Here is a 25436-nt window from a genome sequence, read left to right on the forward strand (position 1 = left end):
ACATGCTGTAGTTCACACCCCCCGCTTTCCTCCAAAGACCAACAACAATCCCATCACAGAGCAGTCCTCAGGTCACAGCTCCCAGCAGCAAGATGGGTTCAAACCAGGCTCCTCCAGTACAGAGAATTACACACAGGTCTTTCACTTTTCCTGCCTACTAGAGACTATAATAGCCCCAGTAGTGAAGAAGAAACAATACCTCTGAGGGATCTTGGTTTCTATTGCAACGCTTATTTACATGTTTTATTATGCAACTAATTAAACCAAAAGAAGGAGCCACTATTATCAAAGCTGTGTTCTTAAAAAAAAAAGCAGTAGTTGCTACTGGATGTTGCAATCAGCCTCCTCCACTACAAGATCATTAAGCAAAATCTGAGTACAGCACCCTGCTCTCCCTGGGGGCAAGAAGTGAATTGACTTGTTCCTGGATCCCAAAGGACTTGGGAATGAAATAAATGCTGAATCATCCTGCCTTGCCAACACTGGGCATTCACAGAGGCAGAAGAGATGGGTCCTGCAGAGCTCTGGTTTAGAGTACCTACAATGAGTAAGACTCATCAAGTTTGGTATTTCAAAGGTGGGCATCTACTCACTAGGGTCTACACTGGATACTCACATCTGTTCACATACCCTGTTTTTCCCCTTGTCTCAAGTTCTTCCTCTGTAAAATGTGGCTGATCATATCCACATCTTAGTGGAAAGTTAGAGGAATACAGAATTTTAAGGATATGGACCATAAGGCACTGACATCAGTGACAGCTTTTTGAACTACCCAAAATACCTGGCTTTTTCCAAGCAGAAGGTTACATTGGAATAACATTTTCAGCACAGAAAAACCACCTTTTTCTTTGACTTCAGTGATTTCTCTTAACAGACAATGACTACTGAAAATCACTATTTTTTCTGTCATTAATCCCTAGCAACTTGTTACAACAGATGGTTGCCCAGAGAGGCTGTGAAGTCTCCATTGTTGGGGGAATCAAAACCAAACTGTGAGTGCACCTGATCAACCCAGTCTTGCTGACCCCTGCTTTGAGCAGGAGCTTGAAGATTATCATCAAGAGGCTTCTTCCAGCTTCAACTATGCCTCAATCCAGTGTTGCTCTGCCAATTTCTAGAGCACAAAGGCACCTGAGATAAATCTTTAGAAGTGTTAATTCATCCAAAAGACAAGAATCTTCTCCGGTATCTTGACACTGAGAAAAATCAATTTATAAGACATTGCTTATTTAAAAGCACTGTGTCATAATTGCACCATTTCCCCAGGAAAGTAAAACAGGTATGGCTGATGGGTTTTTTGACTATAAAACAGTCTATATTTAAAAACATGTCATCAACAGACCAGGATTATTTGTAACATCTGGACAAAGCTGCAAACATTTGTCAAACCTTTTCATTTGATTGTTTGTTCTTTCCAAGCTGGTTTGGTCACAGACCAATACTCTCTGGAAACTCACTGTCCATGGACAGTCACAGCAGAACTCCACACACTCCTCAGTTCCCACACTGCATGGAAAGCCAAGTCTCTCTGCTTTCACTGGCACCACACTTAGGTGTCAGCAAGGGAACTCTTGGTCTCCACATACTCAAGTGCTGCTCTTTTAACAGCCAGGACACTTTCTGCTGTACCAAATTTCTTCTCATAATCCAGGTAGCGTTTGAAGAAGAATTTCATCTTCTTTGGTGCCAAGCTCAGGTGTATGACCCTCTCAAAGATGTCTCTGCAAGAAACCAAAGTGATTCAAATCACTGTTTGTGATAGCACTCTATACAAGCCCTGTACCCTGTCTTTTAATAAAGAGCAGAAAGTCAGGGGAAATATTCAGGGGAAATTGCTGGAAAGTGCTGGTGCTGGGAGAAAGAGATTCCTGACAATTGACCAAAATCTCTAAGTAGAAGCCTTCTACTTGCTTGCAAAACACTAAAGCTGCTGGTCAACTTAAACAAGGATCCAGACACTGCATTGGACACTGCATTCATTAAGTGGATGTGGAAAATTCCTTTTGTCACCTCTCAGGAAAAAAAAAAGGAAAAATATGTTTTTCCATTTTTACGTTACAAGATACAAAGACTGACTATTCAAGACTGATCTCACCCTTCAGATACAAGGCAATCCCTGCAGAGGGACAGGTGAACCTCAGTGCAAGGCCTCAAGTTTCTGCCATGCAGGCCACAACTTACAAATCAGTCCCCCTCTGCCCTATGGAACTCTTTGGGGTCTCTTTAATCCTAGCAAGGATCAGCACTTCCACACACGCCAGTTTTTGGGGGAGGGAATCCCTTTTGCTGTGCTGTGGGGAGCCCTGTACAACCTCACACTGCAAGGTACCTCTGCTCTTTCCAGGTGTGCTCTGCCCCTTCCCAGCCTGCTGCCCCACAACTCACCGGATTTCCTTCTGGGTGCCATGCTTGATCATGATGTCCATGTAGATGGACCAAATGTCTGTCCGCTTGGGATAGCTGCTGAGGGTGCTCTCAAAGAGGGCCTTGGCATGTTCTGTGTCCCCAGAATGGAACTCCAGCTGTGCAAACCTTGAAATGACATCCACATCTGGAAAAAGTAATGACATATTAGGGTACCACAGCAAGTCTCTTCCATGTGATCAAACGAGTGAGAATTACAAAGAACAGAGGCAGGCACAGAGACAGCACCATCTCTACCCAGAGACAAAAGGCTCTGCTGTAAAGAGATTCTGGACCAAGGTGGGATCAAAGTGGGAGACAGAAAGGTCACAGTTCACTTCCCATTTCAGCTCTCTGCAGGAGAAAGAGGTTTATTTTTATATTCATAATGGATCATGGAGCACCCATGGGCAGCCCCAGAAACCTGAGCTTAGACCAAGTGAATTTTTCCAGAGGGCTGTAAAACTCAAAGCTGCCTTTGTTTTGGGTGCTTTGCTTTTGTGCATCATAGAAAATTCAATTAGGTACCTTTAGCAGAGGTGCATTTAGCAGTGACATCCAGCTTAAAAGTTCCCCTCCCCTGAGAGTCAGCTGGCTGCACTTTTCACTTATTACAAATGCTGTCACAGGCAGAGATATCAGAGAGCAGCCCATCCCCTGTCTCCATTAAGGTCCAAAATAAGGCTGGGGCAGAGAGCTTACGTTCTTTGGTGGGCAGAGCCTTGAGAGCACGCTCCAGAAGCCTGTGTGTAGCCTCAGCCTGGCCTTGCTTCAGGAGGAAAGAGGCGTATTTCAGCCACACAGATTTCTCCTGGCGAAAACGCCTCAGCATGGTGTGGTACAATTCTTCTGCTTGCTGGAAGGACAGAGTTGGGTTAGATCACACATTCATAACAAAGCCTTCTAGCTTTAACACTCATATTTTTTGGCTGGGTATCTCTGAACACTTATGACATAAAAGCAAGCATCAGTGCATCCTTGCCCGCTGTTAATCATAACCATTAACTCCAGTTAAGAACAGGACAGGCCCAACGTCTGACAGCAGGAAGCTTACACAGCCAGCATTTGCAGTTTCCTGGCAGGCCTGAATGGGATACATGCCAGGGATCTGCTTGCACTGCCTTACCTTGTACTTCTCAGAGCTGGCATAGATGTCACACAGATGCTGGAAGACTTTCAGAGGTTCATTGTATTGAACTGCTCTCTCAAAGACCTTCATCAGTGTCTCCTCAGTACCATACATGTTCTCCAGGTTCAGCAAAGCTACCCAGACATTCAGCTTCTCCTGTTCTTCCCTTAAAGCAGACGTGAACAAGAATATTTAGCCTTTTGCCAGTCTTCACCAGGTTTTTGCAAACTATCCTAGACAGACTCACAGACTTGTAGCAGGTCTCCAGGACAAGAAAAGGGACATAATGCTCCCTGAAACACTATTTTTGAAATAGAGCACAGCAGTTGATTCACACTACAGGTTTTTTATCATTGTTGTTTGTCATTAAAAACCAGAAGGTTGAGTCAAGAAAGCACAATATACTTAATCATGCAGTAGAGATGATTTAAGGTACAGCCCTATGGCAAAAGCAACAGGAGTTTCAGCATTTGTTTCATGCTTTGATTCAAGGAAATCACTGACAGCATTATGCTCTTCCAAACGCTTCTGACTGCCCAGAAGAATGTCTGTGCACTCAGTGACACCTTCAGGAGCTCCTGAGCTCAGGACCTGCAGCAGGTCACCTGTGGGCCAGTGGTGGTGACTCAGGCCAGACCTTCAAAGGGCCAGCTGACAGTTGCTACCATTTAATCCTTCTGAGCTCACTAAAACAGACGCTGTCACTCCACACACACAAACTCACACTGATACTATCAGTGCTCTTCCACCACAACTACCCTGTCATAATTTATTCTTTGGGGCAAAGAAAAGCAGAGCTGCATTATTACCTGAAACTGATTGTTTTAAGTGCTCTCTCTGCCACAGCTCTGGCCTTCTCAATCTCTGTGGCCTGGAGGTGGAAAGCCATGTACTGCAGCCAGAGGATGGAGCTGTTGGGACTGCCCAGCACCAGGCGGTCAAAGTCATCTGTCGACTGTGGCTGCCGACTCGGGTCCATCAGAGCCGCCTCTACTTTGCAAAGCTCCTTCTCCTTCCTCTGCTTCTCCAGCTCCTTCTCCTTCTTTGTTCGTTTCTTTAGCTGGAAGAGCAAAACAGGAGGACTGAGGAAGGGCAAGCACTTCACGGGGGAGTAGGCAGGTCCAGCTAAAGTACAGCCAGACCTCAGTATGTCCAAGGCTAAGCAGTTTCCACAGGGAAAATGATGAGATGAGGCCAACTGTTTAAAAGAGAATAAAAATGATACACACCCCCCATCCCTTACACAATTCACACCTCAAAGAGCAGCAGTACATGAAGTCCCTTTTTTTTAAAATTAAATAAATTGAAGGACCAAATACTTTGCTAGTCTGGCACTCCAACTGCAGGATCCACACTTTGCCCTTCCCTCTAATTCTTCCATCTTTACCTTCCAGGCCAGTACTCATCACCACCCTCCTTCACTCTGTAAAAATCCAACACAATTTCTCCCCATGTACAACTGGGGCATGTTGCTGGATCACTAGGGTTACTGAGGTCTAAATTTGGAGCTCACAGTGCCATAGTTCTCTGCCTTGTTATCTTGGGCAATAAAGCATGAGCCATGCATTGCTTTTACAGAGGTGAGTTTTGAGGAACAGAGGAAATCCTGAAGAGCAAACATGAAAAGAGTTCATGAGCTTGTCTCTCAATTTTGCTGAACTGCTCTCACTGGAAAACCCCTCTAAAGGTGATAGCATAAGAGAAGATTGGTTTTGGTGCTTTGTGGCGTTTTGCTAAATAAGAGGACTATAACTTGAAAGATTTTTCACCTCCAGGTTTTTCTGTCAATTTACAACACTCAGGAAAGTAAATAACAGAGCTGAGATTAAATAAAAAAAAGTTTTGTGTTCATGAAAACATTTGTTTGACTCTAAATACTTATTTTTTTAATATGTCAACATGAGAAAACCTGTTTTTCATGCAGTCATAGTAAAATTGGGCCCTTTCTCCTCTGCTTCAGAGGCATCTGCTACAAAAGTCAGTGTTCAAAATAGGTGAACAAGTTCTGTGTCAGCTGCCAAAGATGCTCCCTTGGGTTAAAAGGCTTTGCTACAGGGCAGACAGACATGCAAATACCAAAACATCACGTTACAGCCACTGTATGGGGTCTCCTGTGCAGACAACACAACTACACAGTACCTTGGACTGTGTATCCTCCTCCTCCTCGCTCTCTGAGCTCTCTTCCTTCTGATCCAGCACAGGTATATCCATTGCATTGTCTTCATCCCAGGTGAAGCCCATGGAAACTTGCAGCCTGGGAGCTTCACCAGCCTTCCTTACCTGTTTGGAGGAAGATAGAAAATGCCCTGGGTTTTAATTTTAAGTTTTAAACTGGGATCAGACAACTGCTTCTTGCTTGTGGCATCTCCCCATTCAGTATTACTGACTTCTTCTACTTGCAAACAGCCCATCAGCAAAAACATTAACTCTGTGACTAGCTTTGCTGGAATTTAAATTCCATCCACCTCAAGCCATTTTCAGAAGACACAAACACCAGCCTGTGTCACTCCTATCTGCAGCAGTAATACTTACTGTCTTAAAGTCAAACTGACACGCATCAATAGGACTAGAAGGCCATTTCAGCCTCAGGTTCTCCTTCAAACTTCTCACCTTAGACTTCTTTTTAGCTGCCTCTTCCTCCTGGTCATCCTCTTCCTCCTCACGGTAAAACACCTCAATTCCACTGTCATTTTCATCTGCTGGGCAGATCTTCCTTTTCTTTGGCTTTGCCTCCTGCAACAAGTGGAAATGAGTGGACAGTGAAGGACAACAACTGTGACAGTCTTAAAGGCAATTCTAATCACAAAGTAAAGAGCCTGACAGCAGAGAGAGGGAAATATCCTGGCAGAGCATCCCCCACTACTCTCTCAGCTAACAGAGACAGTGGAGAATAAACCCACACTCACCTACATAGGGTGCAAAGACCAAAGGGACAGGAAATACAGGTGGGCTGTTATCTCAACTCCCACCCAAAAGCAATAGTTTTTGATCTTTGTAATCTCCAATGAAATTTAATCTTTTTTTCCCTAGCCTGTATAATTTGTCAGCCTCATCCTTCTGGGATGAGACTGGGATCTTCCCAGTCACGACAGTATTTGAACCAACAAAGTCCTTTAGCATATACTGTGCAATCACACCCATACCTGACCACTTTCAGAGTTAACTCTTCTCTTTTTTCTGTTCAGTTTAGGCTCTTCTCTTTTTTCCTCCTCATGTGCCTCTCTTTTCTCTTCCTCTGCTCCATATTGTGGCAGGCCTAGGGATTCAGGCAAGACACTTGGCATCCCAGTGTCCTCGGGCAGGAGAGAGAGCTCAATATGTTTTTCTTTTCTGTTTACCCTGTGGTGCATTGCCAGGAGTAGCAAGACAGAAGAATAAGAAAAAAATGAGAGCTTTTACAGTGACTGCAAGGATCTGAACTTCTTTCAAACCTTCCTTTTATCTTCCTCTTTCCATCCTCTCCTCTCTTCTAATTCATAGCCCTTTTTAAAGAACATTGGACCTACCCAAGCACTTTGGCAGTGAGCAGTTTTCCTTCAGGAAGGTACTTTTCATATAAGGACTGTTTCTGTACAAAGTAGGGGGAAACGTTCTGGAACTGGATTCGGCCCAGGAGAGAAGTGGACAATCTGAGAAGAGGAAGAAAATAAAAAATTAGTATTCTACAGCAGGAGGAAAGAAAAATAAAGCACATTTGTGGCCTCACTGGTTCTATAAAGTGTCACACTAACTTTCCCTACTTTAATTTCATAGGCTCAAGACAGTCTCCATGACATCTTGATTTCCAAGAGTAAATTCATTTTGTGACTTCACATTATGCCAGAGACAATCCCCAAACAAGATTCCACAATCATCCACTCAAAGTTCTCCAAGACACGTCATTTGCCAGAATAATTTTCTCAGGCTACTCACCCAAAGAATACACCTGATGGAGTGATTGATTTGACATAACCTCTCACTAGCTGGCCTTTTTTAACATCCTTAATACTTGTTATTTCAATATCCTCCACTTTGCTGTTTGTCTTTGGATTTAGCCTAAAAGGAAAGAGAGGTTAGAAGTTAAAGCACTTGTCTGAATAATTCACATTCTGCTCTGGATAGTAGAAAATAGATCAGTATTAACAACAGCTAGTACTCTCTGGAGTGTCTCAGAGACACCCTTCAGTTTATTGAAATGTACTAATTGGACTACCTGCATCTCTGCCAAGCTCTACCTGGCATTAGGGAATACACATGCTGCTGCTAACAAAGCCAAACACATCAGCCTGACTTGCACTGACACTAAGAAAATGAGGAGAGTAAAACAGTGTCTGAAATTTTGCACAGCATTTGCTTGGTGTTTTCCCCACTTATTTCTAAGATGCTTAATTCCACACTTTTGTTCCATAAGGAAGACAAAGCAAGATGTTCAGTTGTAAGACACATTTAGGGCTACGTCTATTATTTAATCAAAACTGTTAAAATACAGCTGAACATTGAAACATAACACGTTTGTATTGCAAATTCAGAGGTAGAACTTTCATCCCAAGTAAGAAAACAAAAAAGATAAGGCAGGCCTAGAAACTATGACAAACAGAAATTAAGTCTGAACCACTTGAGCAGCTTTATGTTAAGTGTCAGACCCTCCTTGTTCTTTTAACACTTCTCACTGATCTTCCCAAACAAACAACAGCTGTATTTCATGATATTTTTTTTCACTAGTAGGAGATCAGACTAGAGGGACGATACATACCGGGACTGCCGGAGAGATAACTGGATTTTACCATTCTCATTGGAGAGGATGTAACACCTGCATGGCAGAAGATGGGGACAAAACAGAAAGCTTTTTTTACTTGCTAAAAAAAGCCACAGATTGAAAATAAACATTTACACTAGCTGAAAAAGGAACAAAGCACTCTATTCCTTGGAGCTCGTTCTAATACAAACCAGCATGATACAATAGTTCATAAAACTAAAGGACTTTTGAAACATGTTTACTCTCTACTGCCAATGCAAGAGTTACACCTGAAATCACTTAGCCTGTTGCACTCTCCAACATTCCCAACAAGTATGTGAAGCAGGAAAATGGAATTGCTTGTGCATCACAAATTAAAAACAACTCAATTTCCAAACAGCCCACAGAACCACTGCAGAGCTGGGATATCTGGCTACCCTTAACCCCATCAGCACCTTAGCTAACAGAGTAGCTACTCTCAAAAAGACAGTTCATGAAGGCAGCTGAATAGGGGCTTCTTCTACACGGAAAATACAAGAGTTTCACCCAAACATATATAAGGGAAGTCAGCATCACTTCTTAGCCAAAGACTGACCTTATAGTCTGGCACTACCTCAAGGCAGTGAAAAGCCTGTCACCGAAGGAGAATATTTTTAAGCCTTGCAGCTTGAAGGAACAAGGAAGACAACTACTAACCTGACAATCTTGCCAACTTTGAAGCTCCCCAGAGGATCCTCTGTGTAAGTATCATTCAGGTGAAAGATGCTGACTTTGCCAGTCTTCCCACCTGGCAGGGCAATGGTCAAACCAACGTGTGGAGTCACCTTTGTTACCATGCCTACAGAGATGGTGTCCTGCTCCAGTGACTGAATTCCTGGAAAAGGTGAAGGAGGAAAAGGGTGTCATAATACTTCAAAATATGAAGCAACAGAGGTAGTAAGTTAGTGTAGCTGATTTTAGTTACCTAGTCACGTATCAAACCCACAAGATTTGGTAAAGTGCAGCCTGTGCAATCTCTGTTCACTGCCATGTTTGCCTTGGTAGCCCAGAAAAGGTCCCTTAGTTGCACAATTCCAAGATCCAGAAAAACTGACAAATGCTGACAAATGTACCACCTCATGTCTGAGATTAGCAGGGAACATGTTCAGAAGGGCTCAGACAAGGGCTTTAGTCTGAGACACTAGAAAAGTGATTCTTTATTCTAGAGGTCTGACCTCGCTTGTCTTAGATGCTGCTACATCTAAGTCAGGATCTCAGGGGTTAGTTCTGTTCTGCAGGAGGTACAGCTTGGCTCTGGAGTCTAACACCTTCACCTGAGGGGTCAGTGCAGGCCCAGCTCTGAGTAAAGCATCTCATGTGGTGGGGCCCTGCTGTGAAGGCTCCACAGTACCTGTGAGTGACAAGCAGAGGTTTGTTTCGCTGGCGTCTGTTCCAGTCACTGTGGCTGATATTGCCTGGCCATTTTTAAAGCTCTTTTCCGGATGTTTTAAGATCTGAAATAAAAGACATGTTTACACTTATTTCCAGAAAAGGAGCTTTGCACAACTCTGCCTAGTGTTTCCCCTATAAATCTTTACACTTTCTATAAACGTCTTTGATGTGCAGTTGACTGATAGCTCAGCACTGCTTCAGTGGCTCTGATATCCTGAGCCAAACTAGCTACAGGCATAGTACTTGCTTGCTAGCAAGGGGCAGCAATGCCTAAAGGGCAGAACACTGGGTTATGAGTTCACATGGATGTCACAAGTGTCTGCAGTCATTATGTGTGGCCAAGCATCTGGTAAAAACCAACTCTGTGTAGCTCACCAGTAACAGCCTCTTACCTTGGTGTTCTGAGACAGCAGCAGGTGAGGAACTCTTCCTCGAATGTCAGGGGCGACTTCCACCTCCAGCCAATTTTTGAGCATGTTATACTAAAAAGACACCAAATAACCAGAGAAGACAGCATGACACCTTGGGGGAAAAAAATTTCCCTGGCAGAAAATTTTCACTAATTTTTAAGGCTAAAAAGAACTACTCCAGCCTTGGCTTCTGCACCAAGCAAAAATGATGGTTTCAATTCTGTTCTTACAAGCATAACACTGCTGCGGTTCACAGGCAAGTGTACACAGGGGATCAGTAGCAAGTGTACTTTGTGCTCTAGGCATACTCAGAGGCCATTTTACTAGTGCCTGCTGGCAACGAACACCATGCCAAAGAGGACAAGTCAGCCTGACTCCATCAAGTACTGAAAATTTTTGTTTCTTTCCTCTACTTTCCTGGTAAGACACTGCAGTTACCATGGGTCGCTCTGGCAGTTAATGAAGACCACAGTCTTCAATATTTAAGTCTGAGCTAAGGCCCTCGAGGTCACACCTACTTACTGCCTTCCCAGCACACTTCCTAAGAAGACTCTAACCTCACCTTCTTTACAAAACAGGTGACTGTCTGCCCAAAATCGTAGAGTCCAAGTTTCTTAAGGGAACTTTCTTCTTTAAGGTTCAACATTGGTGTGAATTCCCCTTCTTTTTCACTGTTTGCAAAAGAAGAAAGAGGACATCAGTAAAACAGCTTTGGTCCTAATGACCAAGAGGGAAGTTAGAAACCCAGGGGAACGTGGTGAGCTAGTACTACTGTGACAATGTCTTTCACCCCTCCCCAGCTACATTTTTTCTGCCAGGAATTAATTCTTCCCTGATCATAAGAGGAAATCTTTCTGACAGGAACAGACATGACAGAGTCCAGATTGGCAGAATCTGAAGCCAAAAGGACATTCAAATGAAATCATGTGCTGGGAGAGCACTGGGATATTTAACACAGCTACAGGACCCAAGTTAGTGTGAAAGAGAGAGTAAGAGTAACTTGCCTCACTGCATACTCATTGCTCATGGCCAGCTCCTTCATGAATGAGAGGTACAAGGGATGGGACATCCAAGGATACAAGGTCTGTATGTGCAGACAGCACTTACCTTGGTCGAATGCTGAGCTCTGGAATGGATTGTGTGAAGTGTGGATGGGTGATTGGCAGGCACCTAAAGAAAAGGAAAAAGATCAATGTTTTCCGTGATCTCCCCAGGTCACCCACATTTAATGCCTCTGCACTGGCAAAAAAAACCCCAGGTGCAAGCCCTCTAAAAGTCCCAGAGCCTTCCAGTTCCAGTTCTTCCTATTACTATTTCAGTAGCAATTTAGGTAACAAAAATACCCCAGCAAATTTAGTCCCTGGGGCCTGTATTTAGGGCTTCCACTGGAACTTAATAGTTTAGACATCTTTTTTTCTTGCAATCTATACTCAAGACAAATACAGTGACACAGGCAGAAAGCTAATTTACTGAAAGCTGGATCTGGGATAGAATATAATAGCAGATTTCCTCAGGCCTGAACTACTCCAGCAAAGGCAGCTGTAACACCATCTGTTGACAGAGGGGCCTAGATGATCTGAATTGAAACACAAACTGTTTCATCCTTTGCGTTCCTCCAGAAGCAACACCATGTATGTGTTTTCCCACCTGTGAGTATTCACATCTCTGCCTCCAATGACTCGAGCAGTCACTTTCTGTCCAGCTTTCAGAGTGGAAGTTGGAAAAGAGCCTATGGGCACTTCATCCAGAATCCGGGATGCGTGGATCGAACCTGTCAGCTTGTCATCGATAGCGACAGTGACGTGGGTGGGTTTGACGGATTTAACGGTACCGGTGACGACGTCCCCCGGGGACAGCGAGTGTTTCACAGCAGGCAGCATCTCCTCTGAGGCTGTCTCGGACTCGTTCCGCACCCTTACAAAGACATTCTTCTTGGCTGGGCCTTGTACTGCTAACAGGACTCCGTGGCTGTTCTCCTTCACCGCTTTTAGGGTTACAGAGGTTGTCTGTCCCACCCTGAGTTTTTCCGAGTCGAAGCGGAAGGTGTCGTTGAAGTGGCAGGCGATGGGGACAGCTGCCAGCTGGCCTGTTCGCAGCAGGGACACGATGGCAAAGTGCTCTGTGACGTGCTGCACCACCGCAGACTGCTGGGAGTCCTCGCGGAGCCGCTAGACAGAAATGGACACACACAGTGACTTCTCCTGCTGAGATCTTTACTCCCTCCACTCTACCTCCCACAGCTCTAAAAGAGGAAACAGCCTCCCTTGAAATCTATTAATCACCTACAGTTTGCCAGACAAGCAGAAACACACAAACCCAAAAACTGAACGCGCACTCACTCGCTTGGGTCTTTGCTTTAACAGTTCTTCCCGAAGAGAAACATACACCTCAGATTTGAGGGCATCCACATGAAGAACAAATGCCTTCCTTTTCTCACCAGGAGCAATATTTTTGTCTACAAATGAGCATAAGGAGATTACGTCCTGATGATAATGAAGAATTCTGAGCAACTGTGATAGTGGTACATGACAAACGTGAAAGGTTTAATTCCTGAAGACCAAAGACTGCTTAATTACTATTGTATCTCAACAAAATTAATATCAAACATATAATAAATCTATTTAAGAACACATTATTCCAACGTTACTGGCAACGAGGAACAAAAAAAAGAGATCTTTGTATTTGGAAAAAGTCTGATCTTTCTTGGAAAAACTAAGTTGATTTTATGAAGACACAAATAATGAAGACAAGGCTGACTAAAAACAAGGTCAAGATAATATAGGTTTTGAAAAAGATTTTCTTAACATTTGCACAAAACTATCGTCAGTCTATCTACTGCTAAGGAAAAAAAAAAGAAACCCTTCTGACACAGAAGTGCTGGGGTTATTACTTCTCTTGAAGTCAGAGATTTATTTTGCTTTCACTGGTTTATTCATTACTTCAGCAAGTATATGTTTGGTTTTGCACAATATGACACCTTTCTTTAATTTTTGAATTGAAATTTTTTCAATTGAATTGAAAAAATTTTGAAATGAAAATTGAAAATTGAAAAACAGTACAGTCCTGTTTAAAAGTCACTGATTTTTCAAGAAAAATTGACAGCAATTTCAGATAGACATTCCTTGAAGTATGCTCTTTCTAAAGGAAGAAGACAAAACCCAAGAAAGCTAGAGCTTGTATTCATATTTGTCTATATACAGTATGGTTCAAATAAGGATCTCTGAGCACAAACTAGATGCCCACAATATGAGACAGGATTAACAAAGGCACAGGGAGGTTTATATAATATTTTCTGAATCACACAAATGGGCCAGCAAGACATTGGGAAACTTAACTCCTCCTCAGGGCCATCCCTACTCTGATCAGACTTCTCCCTGTTAGTTCCTCATGAGCAGAATCCATTTTTTGGGAGAGGTTTCAAAGCACAAGACTGAAAACCAACACAAGCAAAGGAAAGACCCTCACCTCCCAAATGGTAGCGGGTGGCAGTTACAGTCAAGCCTGTGACAGAGCTGCCACTGAACAGTGCTGAGCCATCCTCCCTCACATCCTGCACGACCAGATGCACCCTATTCCCAGGCAGCAGCTCATAAATGCTGGGCACTCCTAAATAAAGGGAAGAAAAAGCGAGAAATCAGTTTTACTTATGTTGTTTCTTTGAAAAACAAAGACAAGCCTTCACATTTACTCAGTGATATATGAAGCATTCATCTGCCCTCATAAGGGAAAATAAAGCCTAGGTCCTGAATCTGTAGAAATACAAAGTAAATTCTAAGAGTTAATCAAAGTAGAAACCCTTTTGTGATATTAAGGACCTAATAATTTTAGACAGAATATTTTCCAATCTTATACAAACACTGGCACCCAGCACCGCATAAGGAAAAAAGTGAAAGCAAAACAGATTAACACTAGAAGCACAAAACAGACCTGTCACTTCACAATACCAGGAAACAAACATTAAAAAGTACTGGATATAGGAAGAATCTAAAAAGGCAAGGTCAGAATTTGATCAAAACACTAAAAAAACAGCATGTGAGAAAACCCCTGCTGGAGGACCTGTAATGCATATAGTTAAATCTATCTGAACAAACTCATCCTCATGTGAGTACTGTGTTTGGGTTATCACAAGCACTTGACCCAAAATCAATGCAGGAGGCTTAGCAGACTTCAAAGAAAAGTGCAGTTTCTTTGGCTTGTTCCAGCTGTACTTACAAAAAGCCTCTTGTCAATGGCAGACACTGCACACATCCTTTTTCTAATAAGCTACTTTGGAAAGTGAAGTCTTAGCTTGAACTGAACTTTCACTTAAATGTTTTTCTTTTCTTGTGTCTCTAGACCACCTTTTTTTTTTTACCTAATACCCTTTAGCAGAACATTTACAATCTTTTACCTCTTCTCAACAAGTCCCTGTTTTCTTTCAGCTCCTTGAAATATTGATTCAGGAGGGCAAAACTGTCTGCAGCAGAATCTCCTGAGCTGCACTCAGACACCTTCAGATTAAGGAGCACACGCTGTTTCTCCTCATCAATGCTCATCACCTTTGCAATCACAGTCTGTCCCACCACAAAGTGGTCCTTGGTGTCTGTCACAAACTTGTCACTCATGCTCTGTGCAAAGGAAACAGAAGGCAACGTTACTGAGCACAGCTGGTACTGATCAACCACCCACAGAGCTGTTCAGAAGGGTTTGAGTTACCACTTCATGTAAATGCATAAGAGAAATTAACACAGACTAAGAAAAACCCATCAATTAAAATGAATTACTGAGGTCACATGAAATCCTAGTTGAATCTTAAGCTCACTTGAATGAGGTGCTTTATTTCATTCTGGAAGTGATTTAAAAGCAAACTAAAACCCTCTTACCCAGCAGCAGGAAGCTGACCAAATGCAGGACCTGCAGCCCAGTTGCTCCCTCCTTGTAACTGTACCTTTGCTAAAACTATGCTTCAAGCAGCCTGATCACACACATGCTGCTTACTGGAGGCATTGCTTACCACTTTAGGTGCCAGTCCTGTCACACCAAAAGGGAACTCCACAAACACTCCAAAGGGCATCACATTCCTCACATAACCAGTCAACAGCATGCCAGACTGGATTTCAGAGAAGCTTCTCACAACTTGCTCCTCCTGTACAGCAGAAATCACTGCAGACTTTCTACTCAAGATCTGAACAACCAGTTAAGAAAAATGGGAAAAGATGAATGAAAGCAGCATGATGCCAAGTAAATCTCTCAGTGCTGCTAACCATTGGGGTAAAACGCTGCAAGTTAGAGTACAGGAGCTCTCAATGCTGTAATTCCAATTTGTCTTGATCTTCCTACACAAAAATTTAGCAACTCACGTCTCTTAAACTGCTCAGCATTAAAGATACATGTTTCACAGTAGCAGAAATATCAACTTCCTAAAAATTCAGTTCAGATTTTGATATAAAAACAGCACAGTTTTTCCTAAGGTTGTGATAGGTTTAACAGCTCAGAAGCTGGTTGGGAAAACAAGTCAGCTCACAAACCAGTTCTGAAGAGATTCTAGCCCCAGCTGAGCTTCACTTCTAGCACAAGTTATAATGCCTCTTTGAAGTGTCATTAGCATAACAGGCGCTTCCACTTCACGCTAACTACAGTAATCTTATGTTTGTTGCAGATACTATGGAATCATGAGATCCCTCCTTCCCCAAACTTTGTTTGCCTGGTTGAGGTGGCAAAGGATACAATGTGCTCTCCCTTGTCACTTAGATACATAACTCTGGGCAGGACATCTCCCTCTTGAAGGCAGTGCCACAGAAGCTTGGAGGTAGCAACAAAGTCAGAGAGGTGCAGCATGGGGATCCAGGCTACCACATTATCTTCATCTTCTAAGATGGAAACTTCTAACCCATTATCTTTCTTCTTCAATATTTTCACATCAACTATCTGAAAAGAGAACAAGTACAGTGATATAAAATTCCAAGTGTTTTTGAAGTCATCTCTTTTGATGCATGGGGATGTGATGTGATGTACTGCAGAGGATCTTCTGTTGCCTCCCAGCTATACATGAAAAACTCTCACATCAACAGGGCTGAGCTAAAAAGCATGCCAATGCTGCAGGAAAAATAAAAACTAATTCTCAGCTCCCAGAGAAATAAAGAGCTGGAAATATTCTCTTGGTTGTAACTTTTCATTTGAAGGGTGAAAGGAATAATTTAACTAAGATTAGAACTGTCCTGTTCCTGCATTAGCAGTATCAGCAGGGAGTTGGAAACTGTTTATAGCAAAAACAGGGAAACATTTCAAAACATTTCCCTAAAGCTTTTTTTTTTCCTAGGGAGCAAAAGCAGCTGGTTTTGGAACAAGAAAATCAGCAGCACCCAGAAAATAAAAAAGAGGATTCCACCTAAGAGTAGGAGTACTAATTGGTACCTCCAGAAGGACTCTCCTGGGATTCCTTTATCCTGGTCTCTGAAAATTGAGATATTGTTTTTGATACAGGAGGTCAACCACCAAGTAAGAAATGCACATTTAATACTAGTTCCTGATCACTATCAGCTTTCTCAAAGGAAAGTTGTTCAAAGTGATACCAAATCATACGGAAAATTAGTAGGAAAAGGCTAAAAAGGAATAAGCCATTGAATTCAATACCTCTCCTATTTGGTATTTCACTTCCTGTTTCTCCTTAGGAGTACATTTCCATTTGTCCTCAGGGCCAGGCTTGCTTGATAATCTGAAGGACAACAAGAGTCTTTCCTGCTGAGGCTCACATTTTAAGACCATTACCTTAAGAACCTGCAGCAAAAAAAAAAAAAGTATAAAACACAAGTTAAGTGCCTCTGACCATCCTCGTCAGTTTGCTACAAAACGAGACAGGGACATACATACACAGTACACTTCTCTCTCACATCTGAGGACAGCAAGCCAGTGGCTAGAACTTAACAGCTTCAACCACAAATGTCCGCATCACACGGAGGGAAAACGGAAGTACATAATCATTAAACGAGCTTGTGAAAGTATATAGCAGGTCTGTAGCAGAGTGGAGAATAACATCCAGATCTCCAGATGTGCAGTCAGAAATTGTGACTAGAAAATTACCTTTCTCCTAAGCCAGCTAACAAATAACTGGATTAAAGACAAAGAAAAAATAATGAAGATGGCTAAGATCTCTGTAACTTTGCCCACAACAAAAACCAGAACTGTGAATAACACAGTTCCTAAAGTGCCTGTAACTCAGGATAACCAGAGTAACACTGAGACAGAGAACATGATTCTGTAGGTAAGAGTTTAAACTTCCTTAGGAGAAATAGCAGCCTTGACCTCCAGACTTCTACATGCCACATGACCGTGTTCTCCCGCGAACAGAGAGCGCCTAGAAACAAAGGCAAGTCAGACATACCCAAATCAAAGCTGCCCTTTTCACAGCCTACCCTGATTAAATGGAACACAACCAAGTAATTAAGTGAAAGGACATAAACATCTCCTGGTGCAGCCGGTTCCTGGGAAAATCCACATTGAAGCCAACTCAACTGCAGATTTCTCTTTTGCATTTAAACACACAACACAGCAGAGGCACATTAATTACCTGGCCTTCATAGAAGACTTTCTCTGGACAAGATATGGGTTCTGAGCCCAGCTCATTCTTGGGTACCAGACCTTTGACATCATTGTAGAACTTCACAATGCAGCCAAACTCCCTTGCACACACTACAAAGCCATGTGTGATCAAGCCTGGTTTTGCATCTTCATAATTTGAGAGGACTGGAAGCTTTGACTGGACGAGACTTTTCTTTAGAGTAAGGATCAGCTTCTTTCCTTCAGCATTGCACTCTAGCACCTACAAGAATGGAGTAGAGAGGTTCAAAAAGCATGTCTGCCCTTGCCTGATCAATCCAGCTGCTAAATACTCAGAAGAGAAGAGTGCAAAGCAGGTGAAGACCCTGTCTGGCAGCTCTCACCCGGCACTTGACTTCATCTCCTATGTTGTACTTCTTCTCAGGCTGCTTCAGGATCACATCAGAGAGATGGAGGGAAGGCACAAGTCCTCTAATCCCATTAGCCACCTTCACCTGCATCCCAATGGGTTTTAGAGAGAGCACTTTGCCCTAGAACCCAAAATAGGGGAAAGAATTGGTAAATTCAGCATGAAAAGCAGACTGTGGTCAGGTAGGAAACAGCCAAGACACTACAAGAGGTACAATCACCAAATCTAATCACATTCAAAAAAAAAAGTGGTCTTAGACCAAACTACACTTCACCCAACTAAGCTGACCAGTTAACCTTTATATACTTCACAAGGTTATTGTACAGCCTCTTTTCTTTAAGCATAAACTACTTCTGCAAAATCCCTCACTGCCAGCAAACTAGAATTGTTTCTAGGAACATATCCAATACAGCCCTGACTCAGATGTAACAATCATAATGAGTAACTTTCTGCCCATCAGCTCATTGTGATTGTTCACACATGAACTTTTACTTTGACTGCAAGGCAAGTATTTCTAAAAATATATTCATGGCCACAAATAAGTGACTGACCATAGATAAAATTTGATTGCCTTTGCCATATCATGAATAAAAACATGAACAAAATGGGAAGAGTACTGCATTCCATTAATCAAGTCCTGCAAGACAAGACTTTTCTCATTTTCATCTCACTAGTCTGGATCAAAAGTTGGACACACATATTAGGCAGAAGGAGTGCACATTGGCAAGATCACTGTTTTAAGAACAACGTGCTCAGGTCCTCAGAAGCTCACCTGCACCACATCACCCGTGTGGATATCCTGGTATTGCAGAAACTGTGCTTCAATAATCTGACTAGAGAAGAGACACAAAGAGAACACCAGTCAGTCATCTCCAAGGAAATCCAGGATAAGACAAGACAGTCCCATCTCTGACTTGTCCCAAATATGCATTGGTCCACACAAACCCCAGCGTTCTACAACTCCAGAGCTGTGTTTGACTCCAGCTGACCAATCTCCCAAAACAGCTCTTAAGACATAAAGTTCAGAGAGGTTCACCAGGCTCCATTCCAGGTGACAGTCACATAGTTACGGCTTCATGAAAGGAGAACCCATTCTCTGCTCTGCTTAAAGCCATAAAGCTGGAAGTACTAAGAGGGACTTTATAACACAAATGAGCTGCAAGATCAAGGCTTGATTTCCTGCTGAGCCATGGTCTTCTGACCTAATCATGACAGAACTAATTTAGCCTCCTTGTGCCTCAGCTCACCAACATTGATGGTGTCCTAATTCCACAGAGTATGGGGAATATGTGCAGGATGCCCAGACAACCTGATGTGCCACAACATAGATACAAGTCAAAAACCCCAAATGGCAAGTTCCAGTCCAGCAAAGCAGTGTAATATTTTCCGCTGTCAAACACCTTTCTAATTCTTCAATCAGTTTTCTGGGAGAGTCTATCATACTCACTGCTTCAGAGATACAATACACATCTCATCCATCAGGCTGTAGTCAATGATCCGACATTTATGTTTGGAACCTTCCTTAAATGCCCCAGGTTTAAAGGATTTTCTGGTTTTTGAGAGATGTTTCAACTAGAAAAAAGAGAATTACAAGTGAGTGTTTGGAAAGTGGAAGCACTGGCATGGGCCTTAGGTTGAAGTGGTAGCATCTGACAAATCTGTTACTCTAACGTTCTCTTTGTGCAGGTTTTACTAGCCCTTCCACAACCCTCCTACATTTCAGTTCAAACAAGGGGATGTATCATTTGACAGAGACTTTGCATGCTGTCTTAATTTTATTGTATTGTCTCACAAAGAGGATAAAGGCAGAAAATAAAACCCTCTCCTAGCCCGCTTTCTCAGCAGGCTAAGACAGATATGGAGGACTCACCAGCCTGGCACTTACCCGTGCAAACGCAAGAGAGCCATCATCGAGCTCAAAGACAGCCCCAAACTGCTTGTAGAAGGCTTTCACCGTGGCCTCCTCCAGCACTGCCCCCATGCGCTGGCTGGGCAGGGGCCGGGGGGCTCCGCCGGGGTGCAGGAAGGGCGGGCGCAGCGAGAGCCGCACCGCCCGCGACACGGGGTGCACAGACAGCACACAGGCCTTCACCTGCAACACAGGGCACTCATTAAACAAGGAGGGCTAAGGCACCTCCCTAATGCTCATGGACATTCTGCAAGGTACCTGAACTCTCTGTCCATGTACAAGCATTTCCCAGTATTGCTAAGACATCGCTCACTCCTAACAGCTTCACCCAGGAGGGATTTTTGCCTTTGTTGTTTATGGACTAGGCTGGTATCAATGCACGGAGGGGAACATGACCACACAAGTCATGTTTCTATCTCTTGCAAATCTCCAGGCTTCCCAAATAAGTCTTCCAGGAATGGCTTTGCTCTTTACAGCTTTAAGGCAGCCACAATAGTAATTCAAGTAAAAGGTATGAAAGAAGGCTATCAGCCTTAAGATTTCAGAGATAATTCCACAGAAATGTTGGAAAAAACAAGAAATATTGTAAGCAACATAACAACTTCAGGCATCCTCCACCCTCCTTACCACTTGATCTGGGGAATAGCTCATGGATTTCTCTGGGTCCATGTGCATGAAATCCACAATGCCAGTGAAGTAAGACAGAAATGTCACTTTCATCCCAAGTGGCGCCAACTAAGAAGGGGAACAAAAAGATGCCAAAAAATTTTCCATATTACGTTTTCATGCAGCACAAAGAACATTTCACACATTTCAAAAAATGGCACTGTCAGTGTTAATCAACAAGCACATCAGAAGAGACAGAAAAACTGCTATCAATTCTGCTTTGCACACTCTGTTGAAAAAACAATCCTTTCATTTTTTGATAATGCTGTGTGTACTCTGAAGACTACTGCTATCCTCTGAAGACTACTGCTATCCTGTTGAATACTTTAGCAGTAAAGGCCAGAAAGCACAAAATTAATCCTGTTGTGCTTCAAACTCCACCACCAGCTTCAGTCTGAAGCCTTTATACTGAGAGCATCACAACCAGAACTGAGATCAGACCTCAGGTAAATGCAGTGGAGGGGAGTGCCTAGCAGATTATGTTTGCTACTGCTAAGTAATTGAGACCAACCAAAAATTTTCCAGGGCATAAACTCTCATCTCTGCTTCACCTCTCTCCTGCCTTCAACAACACTCAGAAGAAACCAACCCAACAAAAGAAACCCAAGCCAGAGCTTACCTTCTGCACTCGAGCTTTCACCACCAGCCCTGGCAATAAATTAGAGAGTGCCCAGTTCTGTCTCTCTGTGGCAATGGATGCAGCCACCTCCAACCGATCAATGGACAAACAGACCACCCTGCCCTCATTCTTCACCTCCACAATCAGGCAGTTCAGGTTCTGGCCTATTTTCAAGTCAGGCCCTACAAAGACAAGTCACAGAATAAAACCTCTACCAGCAACACTCAGTATTTCCTCACAGTCTTTCCAAAGCTTTTACAGAGTTCCCTCTCAATCTAAGTGAAGTTTACTGCCAGCATGGCTAGGAACACTGTCAGACCGTGGGCTGAAATACAAAGGCTTGTTCCAGACCAGCCACAAAACTGCTTTTTGCAGCAAAGACTCCACCTTCACCCAATCCCACCAAGGTGCACTAACACCACAAATATAATAAACTCTAATCCCTGTCGTCCTCCACTTCCATTTTAACCCATCAGATCCTCCTGCACTTACTTACCTTTTTTGACTGCTTTGATGTAATTTTTGGCTTTCTGATGAGGCAGGAAAGCATGACTTCCAGTGACACCAATATCTATGAGGTAGCCATGGTCTTCCACACTCAACACAGAGCCAGAGAGCAACTGTAGGGAGGAGAGCATTGCAGCTCAGCAATGTAATGAAACAGCTGAGTCTTCAAAGAATGAACATATGGCAAGAGATTCCCCATCAAAGTACTCTTGTTTTGTATGGACAGAGAACTGAGCTTTTCTGAGCAGTAGCAAGAATACTACATTCTTTCTTATTACATAGCTCAGCTAACAGTGAAGTCTTAACTCTACCTTTATCCAGCTATGCACATAAGGAGCTCACAAACTAGTAGGAAAAGAACTGTGATGCTCAAAAATAGCAGGTGAATACAATCATACAGCTGAAAACACAAAACATAAACAGCCAAGCACCTCTGCAAGCCATGTTATGTATTATTCTCTGTAAAAATTAACAAAGAAACCTACTCAGAAAGAAATCATTAAATAACTTAGCCATATTGAAACAGAATAAAGTGAATTAATTTCATAAATGACAACCTGGAGACAAGAACTAAACCCACCCTCTCCTCACAGATCCATGGTGGGAGCAGCTCCACACTCTGCTCTGATCCCATGTAGAGACAGACTGAAATGCAAGAGGCCAGAGAGGCTGTGACAGACCCAGAAAACTCACCATGCCTGCTGCTAGTGCTGTAGAGTGCAGGCCCTTGTTGACCTGCCTGGGGTCAATCGATAACTTGACACTGCGACTTCCATCATCACGTTTCTCTACGCTGGTCACGATGCACCTGACCAGTGTCCCTGGAGAAAACATGTCTGGGAGCGAATTCAGCTCCTGCCCAGCAACATGATCAACAGAGAAATATACAGTGTTTACAATATTAAATAACATAAGGCAAGCATTTGTTACTGAAACAGATTTTGAAAACAAAATCCCATCGGAAAGTCCTGTTTCTCTGTCAACGCTACTGTAACAGGCAGGAAATGCCACAAGCACCAAGATGTCAATAGAGAGGCAGGGATGACACTATGTTATGTCAGCAAGACTGAGAGTCTTTGCTTAAAAATACTGCATGAGCTGGAGTCAGGAGACTGCAGCTGAGGAAGCAGTGAAACATCTACAGAGCCAACAGTGACCCTAATCTAGCCTCCCCCTTCAGCAGGGAGGAACACCACCAGCAAAGGATAGTGCTAATCCCACATTCTGCAACACCTTGGGGAAACTTAGGCACTGCTCATACCAGGGAGGAAGGGTAACTGATTATTCCATTTTATTTTTTTCTAGCAGTCAGCTGTTAGCAGGAAATTGCAAAGTTTGCTTGGAAAATCCAGTTCCAAACCAAGGTTTGTCAACATCAAGCTCCTAAGCAAGACCTCAGGGTTGATTCTGAGGTACTACCAACACTCTCTAGCTCCAAGCACAAATCACAGCCCAGTGCCAGGTCTCACCTCCAGGGGTTCTCCTTGGGCCACCTGCTTGGTGAGCAGTTTGCTGTAGGCGTCGCTGATCTGCGTGACCGGCACGAATCCGGAGAGGCCGTTGGGCAAACTGACGGCCAGCTCGTAGTCACTGACCTCTTTTATACAGCCAAGGAGCAGCATCCCCTCACTCAGCGCCTGGGAAAGCAGGAAAAACAGCACACTACAGACATCCTGGCAAGTCAGTGATAACAGGGGGACAAGCAGTTTCGTTTTGTACTGGTTCACAGATATATTTGGTAGGTTTAGGGAGGAAAAACTTGCCATTTTTATGTAGCCCAGAAAGGAGAGGCACACAAAATCAAACATTTATGCACCAACCTCAATTGTGAGTGGTCCAATATTCATAACATTGTCTTTAGTAGCAGCTGTTTTGTCTGCCTTGAACCTTTTCTGCATTCCTTGATCCTTCTGGCTCCTTTTTCTTTTCTGGGATTTTTCTTCATGTTGAACCTAAAGCAGATTACAAGCACAGGTTAAAAAATAAAAGTGGATAAAGAAACAAACTCTGTACTATGGCAGAACTTTGCTGCCATGAATAAAATACTGATTTGGACAAAAAAAAAAAAAGAGAACCATCTTGCTAACTGCTGTCTGTATACATGCAAGTCCTCCCAAAGTATCTCCTTTGGGCTGAGGCTGATCAGCTGAATCTTAGGAATGGAGAAGGGTGGTGCAAGAGATCTGCACCACACTCTACTAATAGAAAGAAAAACTTAGCCTGGATCCAGTAATACCAGGCTCACAACGCAGCACCTTGGGATAAGATGCTTGTGGAAAGTTTAAAAGCTACACCCTGATCAATAATTTTGACTGAACTTTCTCAGTCATCATATTCAAGACACAACAGATATCAGCAATCTTTCAGAGATCAGGATGATGGTGAATGTCAGAAGACATCTATTTTTGGGAGTCCCTTCTGTAGTTTACTGTAGAAGTAACAGGTAGAGAGGGTTGCAGTCAAATTCTGACAGTGGAAGAGCTCTGAGAAGTTGATCAAGAACACGCAAACAACATACATCAAACAAATTGTCCCGCTCTAACTTTGGCTTGGGTGTTTTTCCTTCTGCAGGTTTCTTCTGAATGCCCCCTCGAGGAAAGTTTTCTTCCACGGATGCCATGCTTGCACAGCTCTGGGACAAATGACAAAGCAGAAATGAAACAGTTATTGTGCTTGTTCCTCACAAATACTGAGGTGACATCAAAGTGAACTACCTCCAAAATAAGACAGACTTTGAATGGCTGCTCTAGTTAGTGACAAAACAGAAACTCAAATCCCAATTTACATTTGACTACAACAAAGTGTTGCAATGGTCTCTCTAAATATGCACATCCATAACATTTTTTACTACTGCACAGTTCCACTGAAGTATTACAGTATTGATCTTTAAAGCACTTAGATACACCACATACATATTCATAAATCTGCTTTATCTTATGTTTCCTAAACCAATCTTTATGATATTCAGTGGCTGAATTTACAAGCTTCAGTCATCAAGGAGAAAGCTGTGAGCAAAACACTCCATAAGCTTGGCCTGAGTTTTTAGTTTTTGAATGCTACTTATGATTATTTATGATTAAAATAACTTGCCACCTCTTTGTCTAAGCCATAAGTATACATACACAAAATAGGTGTTTAACCTTACTATTTCAATCAATAAAACCCACCTTGCTTATTAGGCCACAATTCACTTGTTACTACTAATAATAAATAGTAATAAATAAATGTAGTTGCTAGTACTATATTATTATTGCTTATTGCGCTTATACTACTACTAACACCATTGCTTATTATTAGCCAACAGTACTACAAAAAATAGCGCTGAAACCCTATGTTCTCGAACTTGAGGCAACCTGTTAGACACACAAAACTTCTTTAAATGGAAAGCACATGATAAAGCGAAAGCCCATCACGGCACGCTTCACCTCAGGGCTGGCTAAGGAACACAGACACTTCTCACGGCCGGCAATCGAGCCGGCTCCGCTGCAGCGGGCTGGGCTGGCATCTTACCTGCCCGGGGCCGCTGCCAGGGGGAAGCGCGGGACCGGGAGCGGGATGGTTCCCGGGATCGGGATGGGGATGAGGCCGGTTCCCGGGATGGGAATGGTTCCCGGGACCGGGACGGAGCCGGTTGTGGCAGCGGGAGGCGCACGCGGCGCCGGGCGGAAGCGGCGCGCGGGTCGGGGGCAAAGGGCGACCGGAA

At 43.1% G+C, this 25436-nt stretch overlaps 1 protein-coding gene across 1 annotated transcript; it reads right to left on the reverse strand.

The window, feature by feature from the left end:
• Positions 1-1190: 1190 nt before the first annotated feature.
• On the reverse strand, positions 1191-25388 carry PDCD11 (programmed cell death 11). Its single transcript, XM_063405372.1, has 36 exons — positions 25244-25388; positions 24252-24365; positions 23554-23685; positions 23203-23370; positions 22427-22588; positions 21723-21846; positions 21227-21408; positions 20569-20676; positions 19918-20124; positions 19480-19604; positions 18805-18865; positions 18007-18153; positions 17634-17885; positions 16700-16843; positions 15794-15994; positions 15081-15251; positions 14478-14694; positions 13553-13693; positions 12427-12542; positions 11735-12255; positions 11195-11257; positions 10650-10758; positions 10070-10159; positions 9637-9739; positions 8943-9120; positions 8265-8321; positions 7445-7567; positions 7039-7161; positions 6676-6871; positions 6143-6265; positions 5672-5812; positions 4342-4592; positions 3530-3698; positions 3106-3259; positions 2386-2551; positions 1191-1721 (listed from the first exon to the last, which is right to left on the reverse strand). The coding sequence occupies exons 2-36, from the start codon at positions 24351-24353 to the stop codon at positions 1550-1552; spliced, it is 5499 nt and encodes a 1832-aa protein (XP_063261442.1). The 5' UTR covers positions 24354-24365; positions 25244-25388; the 3' UTR covers positions 1191-1549.
• Positions 25389-25436: the final 48 nt, after the last annotated feature.

The sequence above is a fragment of the Prinia subflava genome, chromosome 9 (assembly GCF_021018805.1).
Source record: "Prinia subflava isolate CZ2003 ecotype Zambia chromosome 9, Cam_Psub_1.2, whole genome shotgun sequence".
Classification (NCBI taxonomy): Eukaryota; Metazoa; Chordata; class Aves; order Passeriformes; family Cisticolidae; genus Prinia; species Prinia subflava.